Below are 24,680 nucleotides of genomic sequence, written 5' to 3'. Positions count from 1 at the left end.
TTTAAGAACAACATTAATTAAAAAAAAATTGTAGTTACGTAATATAAAAGCACACTGTTAATATTTTAATACTTCTATTATCCGATCCCATGATCGTCGTCGCCCCTAAATCAACACAATAACAGATAATCTAAGTACGTACATCAGCCTTTATTCATCAGGGAAAGATAAGAACTCTTGTTAAAACACTTCTGACATTAGGAACATTTTAATGAAAATTCTACATGGAACAGCCAAATACAACACAATCTAGCAGAATAATAAAATACATCTGGAAATGAAGTAAAAGACAATGTATTAGGGATGTGTTTCTTTTTATTGTTATTAATTCCTTTGTGCCTATAATAATCTACATGATGCAAGTGCAGTGAGTTAACAATGGTGCAGTTTTTAATCAAGTACAGTACTTGTAAATGGTTATTTATTTAAGAATATAGTAGCAGTGGAATGTAAAACCAGAGAAACTGCATAGTCTATAAAAACTGCACTTGAACATTACCTCAACTCTTTAAGTTGTTTTAGTGCATTAAGTGAAATCTGACAATAAAATATGACCTGTCATCTTTTCCTCAGAGTAATGATGATTTATATATGACAATTTCATTACATGCTCTGAAAAAGGTCAAAAGTAGGTAATGTAATATATATACCAATTTACCAGCCTGATGTAAGTTAATAAATAATGCACAGTAATTGCTTCTCTGTGTACCAACAGTAATGGGGGACCCCAATGTTTTCCTTTATTCTTCAATGTATACGCTATATAAATCACACATAGGCCAGACCCTGATACACTACCTGCATAGCTCAGAATCCATGATCATTGCTCACCAAAAAACTTGCAGGGGTCCCCACCCTCACACCTACCCCACTGGTGGGATTGCCACAAAAGAACTATTTAAAATTCTGTGTACTGCAACCCCCTTCCTTTCTCAAGAATATGCAGAACCTTCCAATTCACATCCATGCAAATGGCAAATGTACACACACAGGAAAACAGCTCATCAGAGACTACACTAAATGCAAGAACTCAAGAAGACAGGCGATGTGCTTCCCCCTCCCCAAAAGAAGAGGGAACTGAGGATATTAGCCAGAAGATTTGGTTACATGGCTGAAAGAATGTGCCCATGTGTCACTCAGAACCTCCCTACACATTTGCATTGGAAAAGAGCAGGGAAGTCACAAGTATATTCACAAGTCAAGCCTGGCCCTGAACTCCCAGAACCCCCATCCAGGCACAATCCAGGTTCAAGAAATGGATGACGAGGAAAAGAGCAAGTGCCCAGGCCAATTCTTGGCACTAACTCAATGCTGTAAATGTGCAGGCAGACAAGTATTGAAAAGATGTGATGACTAAACCCCACATAAGAAAATCAAGAAACGACGATGTTTCTCTTCTGTTACACGACCTAATAATGGTCCAGGACGGACCAAAACGTTTTCGTCTCTTCAGTTTCTGATGCGTGGTATGGTCATCATATCTTCGGCAACATTATTGCGACTCATTGTCCCCATGTATTGAAAAGGCAGAGTTTAGCCCTTTGCTCTCCTATCTAAATGATCAGCTGTTCTTTGCAATCTACAAAGAACAGTACCTTCAGTTTTCAAACTGCATTTTCCACTCTAGTGACTGCACTATATCCTTTCAGAGAAGTAATAATGGTAGTCAGAATCTCAATTTTGAGTGCCTGGTAATTCATTATTCATCAATTTGTCAGTACTTGAAATTAACTTGAATTAATTTCAGCACATTTTGCTCATTCAAGCACATGACAAAAATTTGACAACCCCACCTAGTAGTCCATAAGTTCAGTGAATTGCAATTGCTACTAAAATGGTTGGAATTATTATGTAAAATCAAAATAAAATTTTAGATATTCAGTTGTAACCAAGGTTCTGTTGCATTAGGTAATTTGAAGTATGTGAAGATGATGTAAAATACCAATTTACCAAGCTTAAGATAGTTGAAGTGCACAGGGAGGGAGGAAGGGACATTATAAAGAACTTTTTCAGTGTCAGAGAAGTTAACAGATGGAATGCATTAGGCAGAGAAGTGGTGGAGGCAGACTCCATACACAGTGTCAAATGTAGATATGATAGAGCCCAGTAGGCTAAGGAATCTATACATCAGTTGATTGACAGTTGAAAGGCAGGACCAAAGAGCCAAAGCTCAAGCACAACTAGGCTTGGAGAGCCAACACAGTCCCTCACTCTTGTTTAGGCTAAATATTTACTCACTAACAAGAACCATGATACTGTAAAATGTATAAGTTTATAAAATACAAATTAACATCAGGCAACTTTTAGGCTTTCAACAAAGGCAGGAACATCAGAGATGTTCTGAGATTCTACATTACATGAGCTTAATAATATATGCTTGGAGGATAGTTAAATGAGCTTTATTTAATACACTAAAGTTATCCAGTATGTGCAAAACCAAGACAAATCTTCAGAAGTGTAAAAATACAATACAATTTAATAATTAAAATAATTTATTACTTCAAAAGCATTCAATCAAGGTTGAAAGTGAAATGCAATTGGGTTCAATAAGAACTTCGTCTACGGTAAATTCAGCTACCAGTAGGTGAACTTAACTGAAATTGCCACTGATGTGCATTACTTATTGTCTTACATTCAGGCTGTTACACAGTCATATCATATTCTCAACAGATAAATATATATACTGCCAACAATGCTCCGACATAAAATTGGCAAGATTGCTGACTAGTACAAAAAAAAAATATATACAGTACTTAAAAAAGAAGAAGGCTAAACATGATGTTCTTGAGAATACCCACAATGAGCAAAACCATCTTGTGTAGTTCTCCATTTTGGCATTTTGCTAAATAAATACTCTTAATAACAAGAGCTATTTCGTGTAATGCCTGAGGCACGAACAGCTAGGATAAGCTTTTTATTGCACAATATCAATATACAGTATAAGTAAATTAAAATATATAAATCTTTAATAAATATTCATTCCCAAACAAACTTTATGCTCTAAACATTGGCAAAGATAACCAGTTTCATAGCATTAAAATGTGTGTCATGCAGTGCTGCCATTACTCTAGCTATTTTGAAAACTTACTTAGAAATGAACTATATGGCAGCCCCAACTGCTCACTGGATGCATTCTCCACACACTTTCACCTCATGAAGATAACAGGAGTACAATTCACTTTATTAGTTTCCTGAGAAAATAACAATTTTACAACTGCTGCTGCTGAAATAAAAAATTTCAAACAAAATGTTCCCTGAAGGCAAAAAGAGTATTAATTTTCTTTATATATGAAATAGCATACCTATGTGGTAATCATGAATTAAAAAAAAAGGGGGGGGAGAAATGCTTTGCAACTTGCAAGGTTAAAGAATGCCAATTATGCAGTTTGTATCCATTGTTGAAACCCGTACCATACTTCCAAATTATGCCTAACCATGTCTGTACTACCATATGTAGATAATTCTTTCCGCCTCTTTTCAGAAACTAAGACTTATTATTGCTTCTGCATAACATGTTAAAATTTTGGGAGTACTACGAAGGCAATTACATAGAAGCATGATTGCCATGTTGGAGAGGCTTCTTTTCATTAGTATAGTGATTATATGGGTGAAAAGTGCATAACAATGAAAATTAACTGACAGATGATGTGAGCAAAACTGGACACTCAGTCTACAAACATCACCTGCTGCTGAAAGAATTATATTATTCGAGTCCTGAATTAAGTTTATGGACAAAATTTGGCCTTTAGGCTGGAAGAACTGAAACTATTATGTACTAAGATATTATGCAACAGTACAGAGGGTTGCTATTAAGCAATGATACAGCAAAGTTTATGTTACGTAAGATTACTGGTGATTAGAGTTCACCACTGGGCCCCTGAGTTCAAGACAAAATGATTACAGTGGAAGCACTGGGGATCTCTATCCCCAAGAATACCTTGTCTTTGGCTAATAACATGACAGTCAACATCTTCAGAGATATACACAAATTAAGATACAGCTGATAATTTACAAACTGTATACAAAACTTTGACTGCTAATTAATAATATGCCAACTTGTTGGTCTAGTTACACAAAATTATATGAGAAAGATGCAATTGAATGCTAGTGCATAATGTTGTGAAGCTGCAAAAGATTCTGCCAATTTACAAGCCTTACTCTTCAATAGTTCGGGTTCAAACAGGTCAGCCATCCACCATACAATAAAACTGACCACAAGTGACTATTATTTCTATTGTTATTTAAATTTTGGCTTGAAATAATAAGGTTCTATAACCACAGACATGCCAGTTTGGAAAAAATCAAATGCACATTTCATATCTCTTATTTTACTGGATAGTATAACTTAAATTTTGGCTGATTCTATTTACCATTAGTTGCAAAACTTTCTGAGCATCTCTTGATGTAAAAAAAGAAAAACTAAATTTTAGGAGCACATGGGCAGGTGTATTTATGTACATATACCGTATATGTATGCACAAGTACACACCCCACATACAAGTACACATCTACCTATTTAAGCATAAGAAAATATAATAAAATTAAGACTAGTTCTGACCAGAGATCATGGTAATAAGTGTAATCATTATTTAAAGTTTGCATAAGTACCAATGATTTACATATAGTACTCTAACTATTCAGTCTATTAAACTCTGACTGAAATCTCAACTTACACTGTGTTTCTAAAAGTCATGAAAACAATCTCTGCAGATTACCCGACACTCGCTGATCTTCATGAAGTGAAAGCACTGCTGCCATATAGAAATAATTTATCCTTAAATATTAATTTAGCACATTTCATTTATTAAATGATATTAATTTGGAATCAGGATATCTTACAAAGAAACATTTAAAGAGCATTACATTTGTTTACATTTGTGAAGTTTGTACAGTGATATCAGACATGGTTGGTATTAACGTTGTTTGTGGAGGTTGGGGTGGCAGTATCATTAGTTAGGATGGAAGAGTTACTAATGATGACTGTGGCAGTATTACTAACGGTAATGGAATCACTAATGAGTGTGGTATCAAGTTCTTCCTCTTCTTCTTCTTCTTCCTCTTCCTCACCTTCGTCTATGTCGTCACTATTAACTATCAAACTTTCTCTTTCCAATCCTTCGGTGTCAACCAAACTGTAAGTGATTGAGAAATAAATTAATTCGGCTGGAAAATGACAGACAATATGATACAATTTACACCATCACCTCTTTATTAAGGCAATCTATGCAGCTCATGAATGCCATCACACATGCAAACATTTTAGACTTTTAATGCCCTCCATACCTCACTTTAAAGAGGGCAAAAATCCTATGTAAATAATACTAGCAGGTTTTCATACACAGGTATTATATATTTTTCAAGCACACCACAATGAAAGACTTAACAGTTATTTAAGGGTTAGAGAAGTATTTCATCTCAAAACTGCACAATGGGGATATTTACCTGTACATAAAGCTTCTTCTCCTGAATTTTCTATGAAGGCATTTCATTCCATCCATCAGTGGATCCCAATTTTCATAATGGGTGAGAAGTGTTACTGCAATAAAGGATACCATCATAGGTATCGAACCAATGTAAATGAGTAATGAATACTTGATGCCCTTGAGCCAAATGTCAACAAACATTGTCAAGGGAATGGTCAGGCTAAGGGACAGAGTAGCCATCAACGACGAAGTTAAGAAACAGCCCCTGCAAAATAAAACACATTAATCAACTGAGGAATCTTAATGTGTATCATGAAAAATACACGCTGAATAACAAACAAGCTCTCAACTATGGACAATAAAATGACAAAACATGGTGTATGAATGAGAAAATATTGAGGCCATTCAATGGGATCAAACTTGCATCCCTGGACTCCACAGGCATAGTTGAGTCAGTAGTGTGTATGTATCTCAAGAGTCCACAGATGAGAGTTCGTTCACTTATCATTTGTCATTAATCTCTTGCATTCTCAAGGTAGATCAAGTATCACACCTTTAAGCATCTAAGATCAATTTGTACGCCAGTTGACTTTTATCCCCTCTGAAAATATTACCTTTGGAAAGTAAAAGCTTGATCACTTTTTTCCACTGATGGGGGGAAAAATTGCATACATTATTTTAAATAGTTTAAAAAGCTTCTACTGTATAACTTATAAAATTTCCATGTGTTATCAACATCATGTTTTAACCACATCATTGAGTCTACTGGATCACCAGTATGCATGGCTGAACTGTTACTTGTATATAATGATACTAACCTCAGAGTGAGATACATCTTCAATACAGAACTGTATATATAAATTAAGTTCTATTTCTATTGTATTCTTCCTACACTATATACACTACATACTTTATAAACAGCAAAATTATTACACTGATAAAACACTACTAACCAAAGCCATAACAGCTCAGAAAGCACTGTGCCCACTAATCCATTGATAGACATGTAGACCAGCTGCCGAAGATTTGGCAACTGAAACGTTTCCCATCCTGCAATATCCAGCAGGGGAAACCCCGGCCACAAAATGATAGCATTGAAAAAACCAACAAACCCTGAAAGAAACATTGCACTTAAAATCTCCGAGAAACATAACAGGAAAATAATATGCACTCATCAACATACACCATCCTTGTGTTGCAGCTTCAACAAAATCCCAAGAGCTGCAACTGTAAATACATCAATGTTATTAACAAGGCTCTACAACACCATACAACACGCTAATATAAGATTTTGAAACTTCTTTGCTAATCCCATATAGCTCTGTAACATATGTTGTCCTCCCCCTATTAAATTAACAAATTACAATGAACACACTAGCCAGACCATGGCTTACTAAAGATATGCAATACTATAATCTATAAAAATCAAACATTAAACATAATGAATTTACTTTTTCTGGTGGAGTCCCTTAGTAGCTCCTGAAGCTCACTGTAGGTTCAGCCAAGCCTTAGAGAAATGCACTGGGGGCCTCCTAGACCAACCATTGCCTATTAGAAACCGAATCTGACACTTTATGAGAGGGGGAGCGTGCGGATCAAAGATACCCCCCCCCCCACACACACACACACAAAAAAACAGAAATCATAAGCACAACAAAATAAGCCGCTGCTTGAAGAAAGTCAGGTAACAAGTCAAACAATCATTCCTGCTGTGTAAGCATCCTAATCATAATGTGCCTAATCTCCACTAGGTGTCAGCTCAGGAAATGGAACAAAAACAAAGCAATGGCCCAGCAAAGAGAAAAGCATTCCAAAAGGCTAGCCAACATCTCTTATCTGAAAGTGTGAAACTGGATGTGTACTCGGCAGATAAAAGACCTGGCTGGCAGGTAACCTTGGCTGCCACCTGGTGTTAGTCAGGTGCATCTTGGTTGGGGTTATCTTGAGGTTATCTTGAGATGATTTCGGGGCTTTTAGTGTCCCCGCGGCCCGGTCCTCGACCAGGCCTCCACCCCCAGGAAGCAGCCCGTGACAGCTGACTAACACCCAGGTACCTATTTTACTGCTAGGTAACAGGGGCATAGGGTGAAAGAAACTCTGCCCATTGTTTCTCGCCGGCGCCTGGGATCGAACCCAGGACCACAGGATCACAAGTCCAGTGTGCTGTCCGCTCGGCCGACCGGCTCCTAAATTCCTGGGGTTGTCACACCCCAGGAATGATTATTTGTCTTATGAACAAATCCACAAGGGGCCGTGATGAGGGTTCAAACCAACATCCGAGAGGATCCCAGACGCACCTTAATCACCACGAACCCTCATCACGGCCCTTGTGGATTTGTTCGTTTGATGCATCACGCTATCGTGATTTCTGTGTGTATTATTTGCCTTATTTACCTCAGGGTTACTCATTTACTTCAAGCAGGTGTTTGCTTTGATGCACTTATATTTTATGATAGATTTTTCACTTTTGAGTTAATCCTAAAGCTTCCCATGCATTGTAGTTGCATTCTGGTATTGGCTCCAAGTAGGCTCAGGTGAGTTTCATAGGCCTGGTGTGATTCTCTAGAACTTGGCAGCCCCAGCGCTATTGCTTGGGAGCTACTGTTGGGGGTCCTTCCAGAAACAACAACTATTAAAGTTAATATCAAATTAAATATAAAATCTAATTTGTCTGGTCTTAATATTATCAAACATATCTAATCTCAAGTCCTCAGTAAAACTACATACTAAATTCAAGAAATTTACTAACCAAAAAACATAGAAAAATCCATTCTATCTTCACTTGGGACCTTACGCTTCAGGAAGACCATATAACAAGCATACAGAATAGCGCCAGCTAGTGACCATATCACACCAATAGGCACTGATGAACTCTCAAGACTGATGTCTTCCAGACTCACTAAAACCTGCAAATAATTCAAGAACAAAAGTAAAAATTGGGGTTTGAGAATGTTGAAAAGATTTTTTTTTTATCCTAGGTAAAGCACACAGTTGTGCCCTAAGGAAAGACGCCACTTGTACCATAGGCAGGATCTGGCACTGTCAAGCAAGGTCAATACTGCACCGGCATAGCTGGGATATTTTAAAAACATAACAACAGTGCTAGGAAGAAACTGTAAAATGCTCATTCCACCTTGAAATATCTTCCGAATGTTCATTGCAACAAAATTAAAGCCCATCCAAGTGTTCTCCCTAAACTATTTATTAAGTGGCATGCCTAGCCATTATCCTTGATCACAAACAGATGGTAGCACCTACACAACAACAACAGAGTTCCCTGATTCAAACCATGTCACATTCCTCCTTGCTTGTTTCAATTCAGTCAAGTACAGATGGTGGATAGAATTCAGTTAAATAGCTTGTGTTATTCTTAGAAATATTTTCTTTTTCTGTGCAATGGGGGTTGTGCTATTAAGTAGGCACTTCTTGTGTTCATAAGTATGAATCTATTGTGTGTCAGGATTTTGATCAACCAGTTAGCTCTATTCTGTCTGGTTCAGTCCAACCATTTGGAGTGAACGGTAGAGCGACGGTCTCGCTTCATGCAGGTCGGCGTTCAATCCCCGACCGTCCAAGTGGTTGGGCACCATTCCTCTACCCCCCGTCACATCCCAAATCCTTATCCTGACCCCTTCCAAGTGCTATATAGTCGTAATGGCTTGGCACTTCCCCCGATAATTCCCTCTGTCTGGTTCAGTGCACATCAAATGTAATTTACCTTTTCTTGACATTACAACTACATTTATTGTTTCTTGGGACTTGGGAAAAAATAATGTTAGGCAATGGCAACACAGGTCAATACGCCTTATGTAGTTTCCTTTATTCTAATACGTATTCTTTTTCTCCATATTAATTGTAACTTTAACATTCTGAATTTAACAGTTTGTTCTTACAAATCCCTGTGAGTAGGATTTCCAAAAAGTGGGGAAAGTATCATCTGATTATCATTTGTATAGGATTATTTTCAATTGTAGAGGGTATTCACCAAGTCAGATTTTTTCAAACCATAAATAGGTTTGTGCTAATTTAGGTCCTAGAGTAGTCAATAGGTATACAGTACCTTTACAAACATGTACAGGTCAAATGAAATAGAAAGGTTTAAGCCTTGAACATTCTTTATCACAAAACAATTTTGTAATTCCTATGCTCTATATTAATGCGAATATCCATCTATTTAAATCACATAGCAGACTAGTTGCTTCAGCCTCCCCCAGAAGCACTGTTGGGAGAGTAACAGGGGGCACTGTTCCCCTTGTTACTCAAGGGGAACAGTGCTCTTCCCCAACTGATGGTTCTTATTCTGGTTACACTAACACTAAAGTTCCTTGTTGACCAAACCACACACTAGAAAGTGAAGGGATGACGAGGTTTCAGTCCGTCCTGGACCATTCTCAAGTCAATTATGACTCAGGACAATCGACTTGAGAATGGTCCCAGGGTGAACCGAAATGTCGTCGTCCCTTCATTTCTAGTGTGTGGTTTGGTCAACATATAGTTCAACCACGTTCTTGTGACTCCTCATCTGCACTCAAGTTCCTTGATTTGTTTCCCACAACTGTGTTTCCTGGTGCAAATGGTGACTACTATCACCTTTTACAATAGCTAAATCGAGCATGAAACTGTTGATGTATTTTAAGGCTCTCCTACAATACTCATCCAAGTGTGCTTGCGGGGTAGAGCTCTGGCTCTTTGGTCCCGCCACTCAACTGTCAGTCAACTGGGTCTTTAAATACAGTAGTCTTTAACACTTGAGGGAAGTGGTAATGTTTAAGTAAGTTCATCTTGAGACCACCCTATGAAGCATTGGAAATTCCCAAAGGAAACCAAGATATAAAATATATACAAGATAAATTTTATTTAACAAAAATTCATGGAAATTTTACTACTAGGGCACCACTAAAATATACTGTATAGGGAAAAATGTAACAAATATTTATTATCAGTAAGTATATGTACCAAGAAAATTGGAATAGTATTAATTCTACTAAAAACTTACCAACCTCAATGCAACTTAACCAACTCATCAAGTAGCTCATGCATCATAATGCATCGTAATTTATCTATAAAAATTAGTATTCAAAAGCATTTATGTTTATGTAATACATGAGGGATACATCACAATCTTCTTCCTTATCAGACAAATGCTTGCATACATCATATGTATATGCTTCAGTAGCCATAAAATGCAAGTTTATAAAAGACACTGTTTCAAGAAATGGAAATCATTTTAATATTTGCCCTGGGAATACCCATGTAAACAAAGCAGCATTACTCACCACACCCATCACCATTAAAAGAACTGAAGCCAATTTGGAGAGTGTAAACTTGTCCGTTACAGATGACGGGAAGATGGCAGCAAGGATAAGGGTAAATAATCCTGATGCCGATGAAATGATATTAACAATGCCAGCTTCACTATCATTCAGTGCTATCTGGTAGCTGTAATTTCCTGCAAACCACTGAAAAGAATAAGCTTATTTTAAAAGAAAATTTCAAGACAAAAAACGAAGAGATAATGCTTTGAATGAACATGACAAGCACTTAACCATTCAGCTGTTCCCTAATTAATGATTTACTGTGTCAAAGGACAGAATCGTGCAGTCTGGCAGGATGACACACTAACACGGGAACAACAGCAAACTTTTTAAGTAATCCCTGCAGGGTAATTGTTGGTGTAAGAGAGAAATGGAGACGATACAATCTGGGCAGAAATAGCTGACCGAAGTACGTTAATAAAAATTCAGTCCTCCCATGCCATTCCTTGACATCACAGGTGACTGCCCAACAAGAGCTCTTCCTGACTACTAAATTGGCCACCTACACCAACCACCACCATGTAGTAGCAGTCTGCTTCCCTAACTGGCTTCCCATATTAAGCCATTTCACATACTTCCAGATGCAAGGACAGATTCTGTGTACAAGGAATATAATGAGAGAGAGTAGAAGCAGCCAATGGGTTCAGTAATTGTATTAAGCACGTGCTTCTTCATAAAAAGACACACTAGAAACAACATCCAAACATTGAGTCCCCAAAAGAGAGGACATCTGGTAGAGTGTTTATGACTGATTTGAGTGAGTAGCAGAGCAGGAAGAGAACCAGATTGTAACACTTTACCCCTATCCAAATTACAATAAAGAATCCAAGGCAAAAAGTATTGGAGACACTCAAAACTTGTGAACACACTCACAAGAAGCATCATATAAAATTGGAACATATCATTAACTATATGCAAAGTCCCCAACTCTAGAAACAAAGTTTCATTGATGAAAACAAGTCCAACTTACAGTAACTGAAAATCCAGTCTCCACCTGATGAGGTGAAATCCAGTAAGGAGAGAGGGGGTACTGTGGTGGACAGTATAGGTGGCCAAGAAGGTCAACTGGAAGTTAGCAAGAGCTCTTCCTTGATGGACACCTGTCAGGACCAAGGAAGGGCTTGGATTGGTTTGAGTTTTTGTGACACTACTAACCTCTGTTGGCCATTCTAGCCATTATTGAATAATCTTGTGGTCTTGCAAGCATCTATTCTGACCCTGCTGGGAGTACAGTACTTTAAAATGTTTCCTGTGGCAACAGTATCAGGGTGTAATTTTGTCTAGCCAAGCACGCTCCTGTTCAGTGACATAGCAGATCATCACTTTAGGAAGCACTACATGTGACATTAGAAAAAAAATTGTTGTAACAAGTTAAACAATACTATTCCAAAATCACAAAGGTAATATTGTACAAGTAATCTTCAAGTATTTTCAAAAGTACATACCTATATTAAAATACTATGACCACAATCGAGGCCAATCTAAAAAATAAAATGTTATTAGGCTAAAGTTGCCATTTTGTTGAACAACACCAGTTTTCAGCCATTAAACAAAAATCAAATCTTTGCCTAAAATTTAGCATAAAATAGAGAAAAAATGTAAATATATTAATAGTTTCAAATGTGGGTTGGACATGTATATGAGTGGGATTGGGTGATTATAAATAGGAGCTGCCTCGTATGGGCCAATACGCCTTCTGCAGTTACCTTTGTTCTTATGTTCTTATAGTTTTATAAGAGTAGATATGGAAAATATTTAAAGAAGAAACAATGGGTATAAATTGGATAAGTTTAGATTTAGGAAAGACTTGGGTAAATACTGGTTCGGTAACAGGGTTGTTGATTTATGGAACCAATTACTGTGTAACGTGGTGGAGGTGGGGTCCCTCGATTGTTTCAAGCGTGGGTTGGACATGTATGTATTAGTGGGATTGGGTGGTTATAAATAGGAGCTGCCTCATATGGGCCAATAGGCCTTCTGCAGTTACATTTGTTCTTATGTTCTTATCTATGTACCGCCATAAGGTACAACTTCAGTTTCAGCATTCTTTTCCAGGTCTTTCTGTAGAGAAGACTTCACAGTTTTGACAAGCATCCATATAATGTACAAATTTAAATAGGTTTCACTTCCAAAACATAATACAGTAAGCACTGTATCCTATCACTGTAGTGTAGTGGTGTAGTGTAAGTTTTAAAACAAATAGGCGAAAACAATTTGGCAATACTGGCCATAAACAAAACAGCTAAATAGAAATAAGACAGCGGTGCGGGGGCTGAGGTGAAGTCATGCTTGTTTGCTTGTTTTCTGATTGGGGAGTTCTGTTTGCTCGTTCGGCTTTTGGTTTGCAATTTTAACCAACTGTAGTTTGTTTTGGGATTCCTACATTTCTGGGTGCCTGACCTGATAGGCGGCAGATATAGACTGCGTCCAACTACAGTACTGTACATCGGGGTGTCTATAGGCCATTGTTCCTCGTGCCTCTCTGAGGGGCCAGGTTCTGACTCGTGGTCCCTGGTAGGCATAGAACTCCATCGATTGATTGTTGCCACGGTCTAATATATATACATATTAGCCAGTATAGCTCCGGGGAGCCGAAGGGGCTCTCCACAGAAAAGCCATAAAATCTTTCCATTAGATTAACTTCTCGTGCAGCTACTTAACTAAACAACAGCCATTATTTCCTACCCACCCTTCAAAGAATCTGAAAAGCTTACTAAGAACCTAGAGTGAGGCACAAATGTTTAAAGACACTTGAAGATCTTGCCTGAACTCAACATACTTACCAGCAAGCAAAATATACTTGAAATTTTCATGACCTCCTTAACGGATAACTTGTTTGCTTCTTGCATGGCCAGTTGCTCAGCACGAACAGAGGCAGAGAATGACAGACGAGACATCATGGCATCTACTGCCTCAGATTCTGACATCTGCCGAACCTAAAATAATTAAGAACTTAGCTATTCCATGCAATAGATTGTAAGGGTGAATATAATATGACAAAAAGTCAGATATATCATATGCATGGAGAAAGTAAGAAGTAAACATACACCAGTCTAGCACACACTGGAGATCATCCTGTAGCTTTGAACTTTTGTCACTCCCCCACTTGTGCCTGCACACATCCACATCATAGCTAAACAATTAACTGAGCATCCCATTAAATAAGATTCTTCTCTTCCTTGAGATGCAAGAGAAATATGACTAAAAGCCCTTCTAGTGTGTAAATAAATATTAAGTTGGTTAGGCAGTTCTCATAAGAAAAAAGGAAACACATGCAGTGGACAATAAGAATTTGTACAAAACTCCAATCTTAAATGTGGTAATGTAGGTAGAAAGAGCATAGCTACTACAGTTCATGAACACAGGGTTTCTATAAACCGAGTCATTTAATTGTCAAACTCACACACTTCAAAGATTTCCAGCACTCTATTCCATATAACATAATAATTAGCATTTAAGAAATTAAACATATTCTGTACCTCTGTCAATTTGCTAAAGCGGACGGACTTTACTGAAGAGTCATCAGACTCTCCATCAGAACTTTTTTCTTGTGAATCTTGTAGCTTAAGTGGAACATAACTTGGCTCACTCTGAAAACAATAGAGGAGGGATGAGTGGGAATAGATCTTCACTAGCTTTTCTACATCACTGTCTCTAATTTAAATACATTGAATTTCAATATATTTATTATTGGGTTAAACAATAACTGAGTAAAACGACGCTGAAGAACAATACAGTACAGAAAACAAAATGTCTGTGCCAGTATCCACTGAAATTGGCAAAACTGCTTTCTTGTACCCCAGTGCACAGATGCCTGTTGAGGATTACAACTGCCTTGCACACACTCACATGAAGTACTTCCATTGCAAATGAATCGCGATTGCTAGACAACCAAGGAACATGTTTACATATTCAAGTTCAAGTACGTTTATTGAGATAAGCAAGAAATACATCTCAAAGGGATAGAGTAGCTTAGGCTATTTCTACCCCCCTGTTTACATATGGTCTGCCACTCCATCTTGTACCCTCAAACACAGTACAGTACAATACAGTACATACATTACCATTCCCCCATTTCCTACTTTCACCGGGTTGGGAGGCATTAGTCCGGTGAAAAGAAGATGCGTAACATGCTATAAGAAGATTCTAGTTTTCAAATAATAAAAACATTAAAAATATAATTCATTTATTATAAGATTCACAAATACTGTACAATAAAACATATAGCATCAGGATATATGGGTACTTCTTTATGGACAAAGAAGTACCTATATATATCCTATCTCTACGTAACTATCCCTCTCTTGCATGGTCTCCACACAGACATGCCACCTCAACAGAATTACTTTTATAAGCTTCCTGTATTAATTTCTCATAGCTTTTATCTTCCTCAACTTTATCCTTAACTATTTGTATCTTTTTACCTATAATTTAAGCTACAATGACTGTTTCTAAATTACTCCTTTAAATTTCACCCATCTGTGAAAGCAAAACAGCTCTAATAATATTTTCCTCATTGTTCCCAAGGGCCAATGTCACCTAAAGTAAAAAACACTAGCACAGGATATTAATATAAGCATTTTAAACCTTGAGTAAATCATTTAGGCACTGTATAAACATCTAGAAACATTAAACAAAAAGATTCTGAAAAGGAAAAAGCCTAATAATTCTGATCATTAACATGAGCACGGATAGTGGACAAGATGCAGTAGGGAAATAGACTAGATGGCACCAATTTGTGAGAAGAGTAAATGTTTTATCTGTATATGACAACTCCCAATTAGCACTATATATCCAGTCTTATGGAGTAGTAGAGTGCTGATGTGGACTATTTGCTAGTGTTGTGACACTGGTTATTTGAGATGTTATGTATGTGCGTAAGACATGTGTAAGATGTTCGTGTGTAAGATACGGTGAATGGATGGGTGCAATTTTTCATAACTATTGTCTTGTTTTCCTATACTGCTCTGAACCCCTTAATTTTTCTCAAAGTTTTGCCTCCCCACTCCATGAAAGCTGAAAATGTAGTAATAATGATGATAATGTAACTATGAAAATCACCTTCTGATCAGCATTTTTATAAGCAGTTCTTAGTTTGCTGAATGGGCAAATAATACCAGAGGATCAAATAAATCAATTGGGCACTCTCATCATTCTCTCTGGCAACACTAGATGCCAGTTTATCCACTGTGAAGACCAGAACAGGTGAACAGCCCATCCGTCTATTCTGCTAAAGTGCCACAATTTTGTTCTTAGTTTTGAAAATCACGTTACTTTAAAGGCAGAGCAAAGCTGTGATGATAATGTAAATTAAATCAATTTAAATTCCACAAAGAGCATAATTTATATATTTGTATACTAATATGTTTTTGCATTTACAAAATTTAATAAAATCTTTTCATCCTATAGCAATATCAACATGTATTAAATATTGTGTCCACTCAATGAAGCTTATAAAGCAATTATTTTCCCACCTGTAATAAGCCTTAAAGACAAATGCTTGAAACTTAACAGATACTAGTGACAACTAAGTGAATAATTGTGCATACATAATTTCTCTTAGCCACAACATTTTCCCAACACTGACAAAATCTATTAATCAAGTAAATAAAATTACAGAAGCAGTAACTATCTTTATTATTATATATTTGTCTTAACATTTACAAGAAAGATCAAAGGGTTATATTTTTACAACTTCGGTGTTTAAATTGTACACTTTTGCAAAGCCACTGACCACCCAGTGTTTAAACAAGTGCTTTGTAACTCCAGGCAAATTACACTTCAAAACCATATTAAGAATTTCCCATTGTGTATTACCTATAGAATCAGCATTCTTGCAATCACCTTCATCAAGAGAAAAGTGACAAGCTAAAAAGGCATATTTAGATATAGTCATCTGGAGCCTGGAAACCTTTAATTGTCCCCGTACCATTAAAGGAGTGGCGCTTAGTATTGAAGATGTAAAAACTAATTATAGAGTAAAATTAAAAAAGAAATAGCACTAAATTAAAAGGAGTATAATTGATTTAACACACACAGAAAAATTAATAAACAAAAACCATACTACAAAAGAAATAACAATGATTGAACGAACACACGTCACAAGTAGAGATACAACATACCAAACGTCTCTCTCCTGACAGTGATGAATCCTCCTCCTCAGTTACATCCACTTCCTGTAAACAGCATCTTTAATGAACTAAGCATATTATATCTCGGTTACATTCAGAGTTAGGCATATATTCAGTATGGAAATATGAGGGATGAATATTACAGAAAATTTAAATTTGTGTATGAAATGGGAAAACATTTTGGGGGTATTGAGAGAAGGGTACACCCATTTAGATAACTGTAGGGGCAGGAGTTATTTATTACAGTACAGTACACCCCTAGCTTTGCACTTGTTTTCCACGAATGCTATGGAAGCTTGACACACATAATAATAATAATATAAAACATTATCTTTAATTAACCTGTATCACATGTTAATAATAATAATTCAAAAGTAATTTAAACAAACTATGAATGAAATAATGTGCAGTATTTACCTGATAAATACTCTCATCATGGTTGTTATGGATACACTGATGCCTCCAAGGACTCCAAAATATAAACCCCAGCAAGTAGAGAGAAAACATGCTGGTCTTTAAGTAAGTGCTGAAAAATGGTTTATCAAAGCCGGTGTCATGGAAGATGTACTGAAAGTAAAATAAGATACATGAGTATTACTGCAGATGATATTTATATAAATTATGTTATTGATGCCCTAAAGAATGTAATTAAAATGCAATGCCACACACTTAATTTTTTAAATAAAACAATGTGTTTTAAACACATTGTTTATAATAATTGTGCTTTCAGCAGCATATAGATCTACTAAATGAAGAGGCTAACAAGAAACCTTCAACTGCATCTAATGTGTAAATTCGAATTAAAAATTTCTTCATTTTGATAATGATAATGACAAAGAATAGATACGAGATATAAAATCATGAATTTTTCATTAACTGAAAATATGACGTGGGGCACAAACTACACGCAAAAAGGTAATTACCTCGGAAAGTTCTGAGGAAGCCACCCAAATGACGTCGACCAGCAGCAGGACAAATATGCCCAGGGCCAGACGCCTTCCTCGACCCATTGTGTATCATCACTGTAAAACATGAATTATGGCATTAGTGATACGTCTGAATGTTTAAGTATATACGTAATGTGCTAGCAAACACACACACACAAAAAGAAAGGAGGAAGAATGGTTGGGAGGACAAGAGTGTGTGCATACAGTATAGATTTAAGGTGACAAGCTATGACACACAGCCTCCTGCTTGTAACAATTTCTAATAATGTAATAGCCAGAGTATGGTAATTAGCTTACAGCAAATCATTATTAAAATTGAGGATACTTGTATCTTGTTCAAAAGCAACAAATGAAAGATATACAGAATAAATTTTGGCATGAAAGAAAAGTAATATGGTAAAATATATCAGATGCAAATAATGTATATATCAGTAAAATCTGTCCTTGGAATAGATCTGATTTTATTGTACCGTATTTCTGATTTTGGGAAAATGCACAAATCTAATCATTTTAGTTTGGCTGAAGTGAGGATTAATTTTCATGTACACTATTTGTAAGAGACATCTCCATATCACAAATACCTTCCTGATCCACAAAACCCCTTAAAATTTTGCATGACATTAATGGTACTGACCATAGGTGTCAGTAAATGGATGGTGATGCACATATGTTCCAATTTGTTAATTGGAAAGATAGTTCAAGCCCAGGAAGATAGTTCAAGCCCTTACTATTTTCCCAATATGTTAAATGATTGCCAAAGGTCTCTAGTGTCATATAAGAATTACATAGAATATTCAGGAGAGCTGAATATTAAGTAGCATATTAAATCATTCACAATGACGGGAGCATTGTTCTATCATTTGAGATTGACAGTAGCAGTTTAAGGTTTTAGGGTGGGAATTTTTTTTCAGCAAAAAATTTTTACAATGTCTCTTTATTATGTTGAAGCAACTGTGCTTAATACAATCAAATTATATGATTTTTAGCTTTAATCCATCTGGATCATTACTCAAATTTATTGAAACAAGGATAGCACTTTGTAGTACAGTATTTATCCTGGGTTTATCCTGATTCCTACTATGGATCCTTATTACATATTTATAGATGAAATTTAACACAGAACCGTAGTTATATTCTGATATATAAGAGGTATTAAATAATTTTGTATTACAGTACATTAGTATCCTAGAGTATCTACTATGTAATCATTTTCTTATAATTGGTAAGGTTGAGCTGTCCCTAATTAGGTGACTGTCACCAAGCATCATTGGTGCGGCACTCGTCTGGAGAAAACACTCGGCATGTACCTCCACAAGTCTGCGGGCTCACCATAGCCCATGCTATTTGGAACTTATTGTTCCAGGTAGTGAATCTTAAACATCAACAACCTCCACAAACAGAGAGCTAGAGATATGTATTTATCATTTAATCAATCCACTCAGACAGTAAGATTTAAATTTTTTTTTTTTTTTTTTAAGTTCTTGGCTCTCTGCAACTAGCAGAACATGAACTGTACTACAATTTCCAAATTTTGTCACATTTAATTTTTTTTATTAGTAGTTACCATGTCACAGCTTCATAATGCTTCAATCCATATATTATTAGTAAACAAAATTAACTCAGGGTCCCGATAGTAGAGTCAGGTTCGTTCTCCACTCATAATCGAGACGTCTGTGTTTGAATCCCAGGCAGGACAGAAATGGTTGGGGGACGTTTCCTATCATTTAATTCCCCTTTTCAGCTAGCAGTAAATAGGTACCTAGGAGTTAGCCAGCTTTTTGTGGGGTTGCACCCTGAGGAGAACCACAATTCAACCCTGGGGAGTACCTCGATAACATGTATTGTATTGTATATATTAGCTGCCCATCCCCTGACACAATAAATTATTAATTATTATTAACTTAAACTAATATATAGTCGCATCCACTCAAATAAAAAATAAATATTTGGGCAGTATAATGAAGGGGTAACATTTAATGTACCTCCTATTTAAATAGAAGCTGCCTTGTATGGGCCAATAGGCCTTCTGCATTACCTTTATTCTTATGTTCTTATGTTAATTTGTATTAATTTTACATGGTTTAGATATGATGTATAGATTCTGCTTCATTGTATTAACTCAATACTGTACCCATAACTGTACCTATAACTGTACTCTACTCAATACTGTATCCATAACCAATAAAGAACAGTATACTGCCTTAATAAAACTACATTTCATAATGTACTGTGTAACTCACTAGATGCCACTGATAAGAGTAATTTTAGCATGACTAATACCTGACCCAGGAAAAATTGACATAGCATATGACTTATTAGGAATTGAGGTACAGTATATACATACTTGGCTAGCCTTCATCTATATATATATTAGGTTAAATATCTAGCATTCGCAATCGACTTGATAATGGTCCAGGATGGACCGAAACGTCGTCGTCTCTTCGTTTTCTAGTGTGTGGTCTGGTCAACATCTATCATTCTGATTCTTGTAAAATTTCACAATATTGTTTATTATTATTCACCACATGCCCCGCCCCACACGTACAAACTGCCTATACTGTACCTGATCACTGACCTCCAGCCCACTCCATAATTACACCCCCACACTCCCTATCTCACCTCGTGACCCCCAGCTGACTACCACAGCCAGCAAACCCCTTGTGACCCCAGCAAACTACCACAGCCAGCAGACCCCTCGTGACCCCAGCAAACTACAATAGCCAGCAGACTCCTCGTGACCCCAGATGACTCCCACAGCCAGTAGGCCCCTCGTGACCCCAGCAAACTACCACAGCCAGCAGACTCCTCATGACCCCAGCAAACTACCACAGCCAGCAAACTCCTCGTGACCCCAGCAAATTACCACAGCCAGCAGACTCCTTATGACCCCAGCTGACTCCCACAGCCAGTAGGCCCCTCGTGACCCCAGCAAACTACCACAGCCAGCAGACCCCTCGTGACCCCAGCTGACTACCACAGCCAGCAGACCCCTAGTGACCCCAACAAATTAGCACAACCAGCAGACCCCTCGTGACCCCAGCTGACTACCACAGCCAGCAGACCCCAGCAAACTACCACAGCCAGCAGACCCCTCATGACCCCAGATGACTCCTACAGCCAGCAGACCCCTCGTGACCCCACCCAGCTCACCTGGAGAGCTACATGTGAGGGTAGAAGAGGGACCTAGAGGAGCGCCACAGCCATCCCCACCTTCCGCTCAAGGCTTCACTACTGACGTCCACATTTGCAAACTCTCGCAGTTTATATATAATAATATTTATTTTCCTGTTTCCTCACAGCTGGGTGATGACAACTGCCCGATTATTATTTTTTTCGGATAATGAATGTGCATGAGAATGATTTTTTTATCCGTATCATCGATAGGCGTAAATATATTGAAATTGCATATTTAAAAATGTATGAAGAAAATTAAGCTTATATCATTCTTTCGTACGGTTTTTATTTTTAAATCATGCATTTAGTATTTTAGAAGAAGGTATAAATTATAATGGTGAATGTGTTGAGAAATGCACCAAAACAAACACTGGGGGTTTGGTCGAATCGTATATAGCCGTTTCGAATATCATCGGTTAGGTACATATATTACCAGTTCGGTCACACAATTTTTGTATACAGGAACCCTTTCGAATATGTATTTTCAATCCTTGTGAATTTTCAACTCCTTCTGAAGATGTATTTAATATACGAAAGTACTTAAGGAAATTCCGGTTTCAATTTTCTTCCGTGGTCTGACACTGTCACATTTTTAATCACGTGTTTATTTTCGTGATATACACACATATATTTTCAATAAATTCACTTCCCACTTTAGCATATCTCTTAGTGTTATCTGCCAATTTGATGATGTTGTTTGTAATAATGAGGTAAATAAAGGCATTTGCCAGACTTGTGGCTTTATTTATCACATAATCACAGTACAGTTTATAACCTGCAATAAGATAAGCCAAGTGTTATATACAATACAATACAATACAATACAATACAATACAATTTTATTTAGGTAAGGTACATAGATATAATACATCTATGTCTAGTAATTTGCAACTGCTGTTGCTAGTACATGCAATTTGCAACTGAAGTTGCTAGCAATTTAAAGGGATTCTGTATACAAACGTGTTTGTGAACGAACTGGATTTTTATGTACTGAACTGACACTTTCCGAAACGATTAATTACGAGTTGACCAGTTGCTACTAGCAACGTTGCCAGATTGGGCTACAAGTAGCGAATTGGGCTACTTTTGAGAGCCCCGCGCTCCCAAATTTTTAATTTCGCTACTTGCTACTTTTTGGGCTAATTTAAAAGCAAGTTGGGCTAATTTGGCCTACTAAAACACTTTAATGCGCCCGGGCCTCGTGAAAAAAATAGCTCATTGTGCGCGCGCCGTTTTGGGCTCTTGAGCGTAAACACCAAAAAGTGTGTAATCTTTTCACTCTCCTGACACCAATTCTCGAGCTACGTATTTTATTTTGGTATCAATGTGTTGGCATTAAAATTCTCTACAAGATCATATGTATAAAATGTCACCAAAGCATTAGCTATCCCACCACGAAATAAATAAAACGTAGATCACTCGCCGTGACGCCCAAACAGCAACAAAATGTTCATACTCTTTTGTTTGTTAGCTCCACATTAGTCCTACAATGTTAAATTTTATATCACTGAACTCGCAATAAAATTCCCTATATAGACATATGCATATAAGTGTAGAATCATGATCGCGGCTCACACCAAGAGTGTGTGAAGTGGGCGATTACCCTCGTTGTGTCAACAACTCAATAGTCTCTCCACTAAGTTACAATACAATACCGTTTTCTCAAATAGGCCATGTGCCTATTAGAGAAAACGAAAATTTAATGGCAAACATTTTCATACTAACCCCAAGTCGCTCGAATAAGAATTGTATTTTATATATTTTTTTTTACATCGCGCGGCTATTTACGACGCGGTTGCGGAACTCGTTAAGCAAGCCCGTCGTGTATGTACGACGCGTGTGCATCAAAGTATTTTAATTTAAATTAATGTTAAGAAACGTTATGGTCAGATGCAACACAAACAAGCACCCCGCGATAGCAGCCACAGACTGACAATTTAAATGCGAGCACAGCACACAGTATATCCTTTTACGACCAAAGATCACATTCACTCCAAAAAAATCTTCCACTTACAGTCTATTCATGCCCGTGCCACCTCTTGGGTAGCTTAATCTTCATCAATCAATCACAAACAAGGAACAACGACTTTAAGTTCAACAAGCCACAACTTAGGACAGAAAACGGGAGATTATTTTTCACCCACGTGGGGCTTAACAATGCACAACTACCAAATCATCAACATTATCTTGGAGTCAGAATCCACCAATCACTGATAGTTGTACAACAAGTGGAAGCTGCAGTTATATAAGCAAACCAAATCCTTTGGAATAATCTAACGAAATTTTGACGAAGGAAAAGGTAGTTATACAACTGTATAAATCTCTGGTGTGCTTCCACTTGATTATTATATCCACGCATTGAGGCTTCATCTTCAGAAAGACATATCTGCTTTGGAGAAAGTTCAACACCGGGCGACTAAAATCTTTTCCGAACTAAGTCGACTTTCATACCGGGAACGGTTGAGGGCCACGGGGACCAGACATGACAGGGCTGCTCTCGGCAAAACTTTTAAATTATTGAACAATTTGGAAGATATTGACCCAGAACACTTCTTCAAAAGGCTAGATGTAAGACTGTGGACCTATACTTACAACCACGTTCTCGTCTGTGGACCCTCCCAACTTTGGTACGGCTCTCAGTGTGCTTGGTAGAGTTAGGTGAGGTGTTTGTTGACCAAACCACACACTAGAAAGTGAAGGGACGATGACGTTTCGGTCCGTCCTGGACCATTCTCAAGTCAATTGTGCATTCTCACGATCGACTTGAGAATGGTCCAGGACAGACCGAAACGTTGTCGTCCCTTCACTTTCTAGTGTGTGGTTTGGTCAACATATTTCAGCCACGTTATTGAGACTCCTCGTCTGCAGGTGTTTGTTTGCTAGGTCAGTATAGGTACACAACTGGTCGGGTTCTTGTTCACTCGGACACGAGACGATTCGGCTAAACTCTTTTTCTGTTTTAAATCCTGATGTATTGTTATGCTAGGCTGTATTAGGTTATGTTATTAAGGTTAGGCTGCATTGGCCTCGGTTGGATTAGATTGGTTTGATTTGGGTTACGTTAGGTTGGGTTGAGCTAGGTTAGTCAGGTTTCAAAATTCAAAATTCCACTTCGCCACGGAGCAGTCTCTGTGGCGCAGTGGTAAAGCACGCGCCCGGCTCTTCGCCAGCCCTTTGACCTGGATTGAATTGAAATTGAAATTGAAATTGAAATAAGTTTATTGAGGTAAAATACACACAAAGGGATGAGGTAGGTCAAGCTATTCTCACCCCGTTCAGTACATCGTGTTAATACATACATATACACACATCACAAACAATAAACATATTACCAAACATTCTGAAAGATAAACATACATTTCCTCCTTTACGCAAGTATTGACCTGGGATCGTATCCTGGCCGGGAAGGATTGACCGGACGCCAGTCCTTAACTGTTCACTCAGCAGAGAATTGGTTGTTAAACGATTTGGCGGGTCGTACTCCTTGGTAATAATTAGGATTAAGAAAACGCTATGCGTGTTACAAGAATTTAGAAAAGATTTTACAAGAATTTAAAAACTTTTTTATATATAAATAAAAAAATATAAAAAATCCGCAGACGAATCTTCTTGTGTGCGATATGAGACTTAATGGTAACTGGCATAATTAAAATCTTAACATAAATAATTCGTTTGTTAGACAATATATGA

General features: G+C 37.3%; 1 protein-coding gene across 2 annotated transcripts; it reads right to left on the bottom strand.

Moving 5' to 3' along the window:
• Positions 1-297: 297 nt before the first annotated feature.
• Positions 298-21,104, bottom strand: LOC123754984 (solute carrier family 35 member F5). 2 transcript variants are annotated; one of them, XM_045737349.2, is made up of 11 exons: positions 20,967-21,104; positions 17,793-17,891; positions 17,287-17,436; positions 16,861-16,914; positions 14,218-14,328; positions 13,522-13,674; positions 10,700-10,882; positions 8,173-8,329; positions 6,377-6,536; positions 5,443-5,688; positions 298-5,132 (listed from the first exon to the last, which is right to left on the bottom strand). In XM_045737349.2, exons 2-11 carry the CDS (start codon positions 17,877-17,879, stop codon positions 4,898-4,900), a joined length of 1,536 nt encoding a protein of 511 aa, XP_045593305.2. In that variant the 5' UTR covers positions 17,880-17,891; positions 20,967-21,104; the 3' UTR covers positions 298-4,897. The 2 variants fall into 2 exon arrangements, with proteins under 2 accessions (XP_045593305.2, XP_045593306.2); XM_045737350.2 differs by lacking the exon at positions 16,861-16,914.
• Positions 21,105-24,680: the final 3,576 nt, after the last annotated feature.

The sequence above is a fragment of the Procambarus clarkii genome, chromosome 28, assembly GCF_040958095.1.
Source record: "Procambarus clarkii isolate CNS0578487 chromosome 28, FALCON_Pclarkii_2.0, whole genome shotgun sequence".
Lineage (NCBI taxonomy): Eukaryota > Metazoa > Arthropoda > Malacostraca > Decapoda > Cambaridae > Procambarus > Procambarus clarkii.
This window is presented reverse-complemented; position numbering and strand designations above follow the sequence as displayed.

Coding starts and splice junctions, on each gene's coding strand:
- LOC123754984 (XM_045737349.2), bottom strand. CDS start 17,879: ATGGGTCGAGGAAGGCGTCTGGCCCTGGGCATATTTGTCCTGCTGCTG. Junction 13,675..14,217: donor GCTTTAGCAAATTGACAGAG/GTACAGAATATG, acceptor TAATTATTTTAG/GTTCGGCAGATGTCAGAATC. Junction 5,689..6,376: donor TCTGAGCTGTTATGGCTTTG/GTTAGTAGTGTT, acceptor TTTATTTTGCAG/GGGCTGTTTCTTAACTTCGT.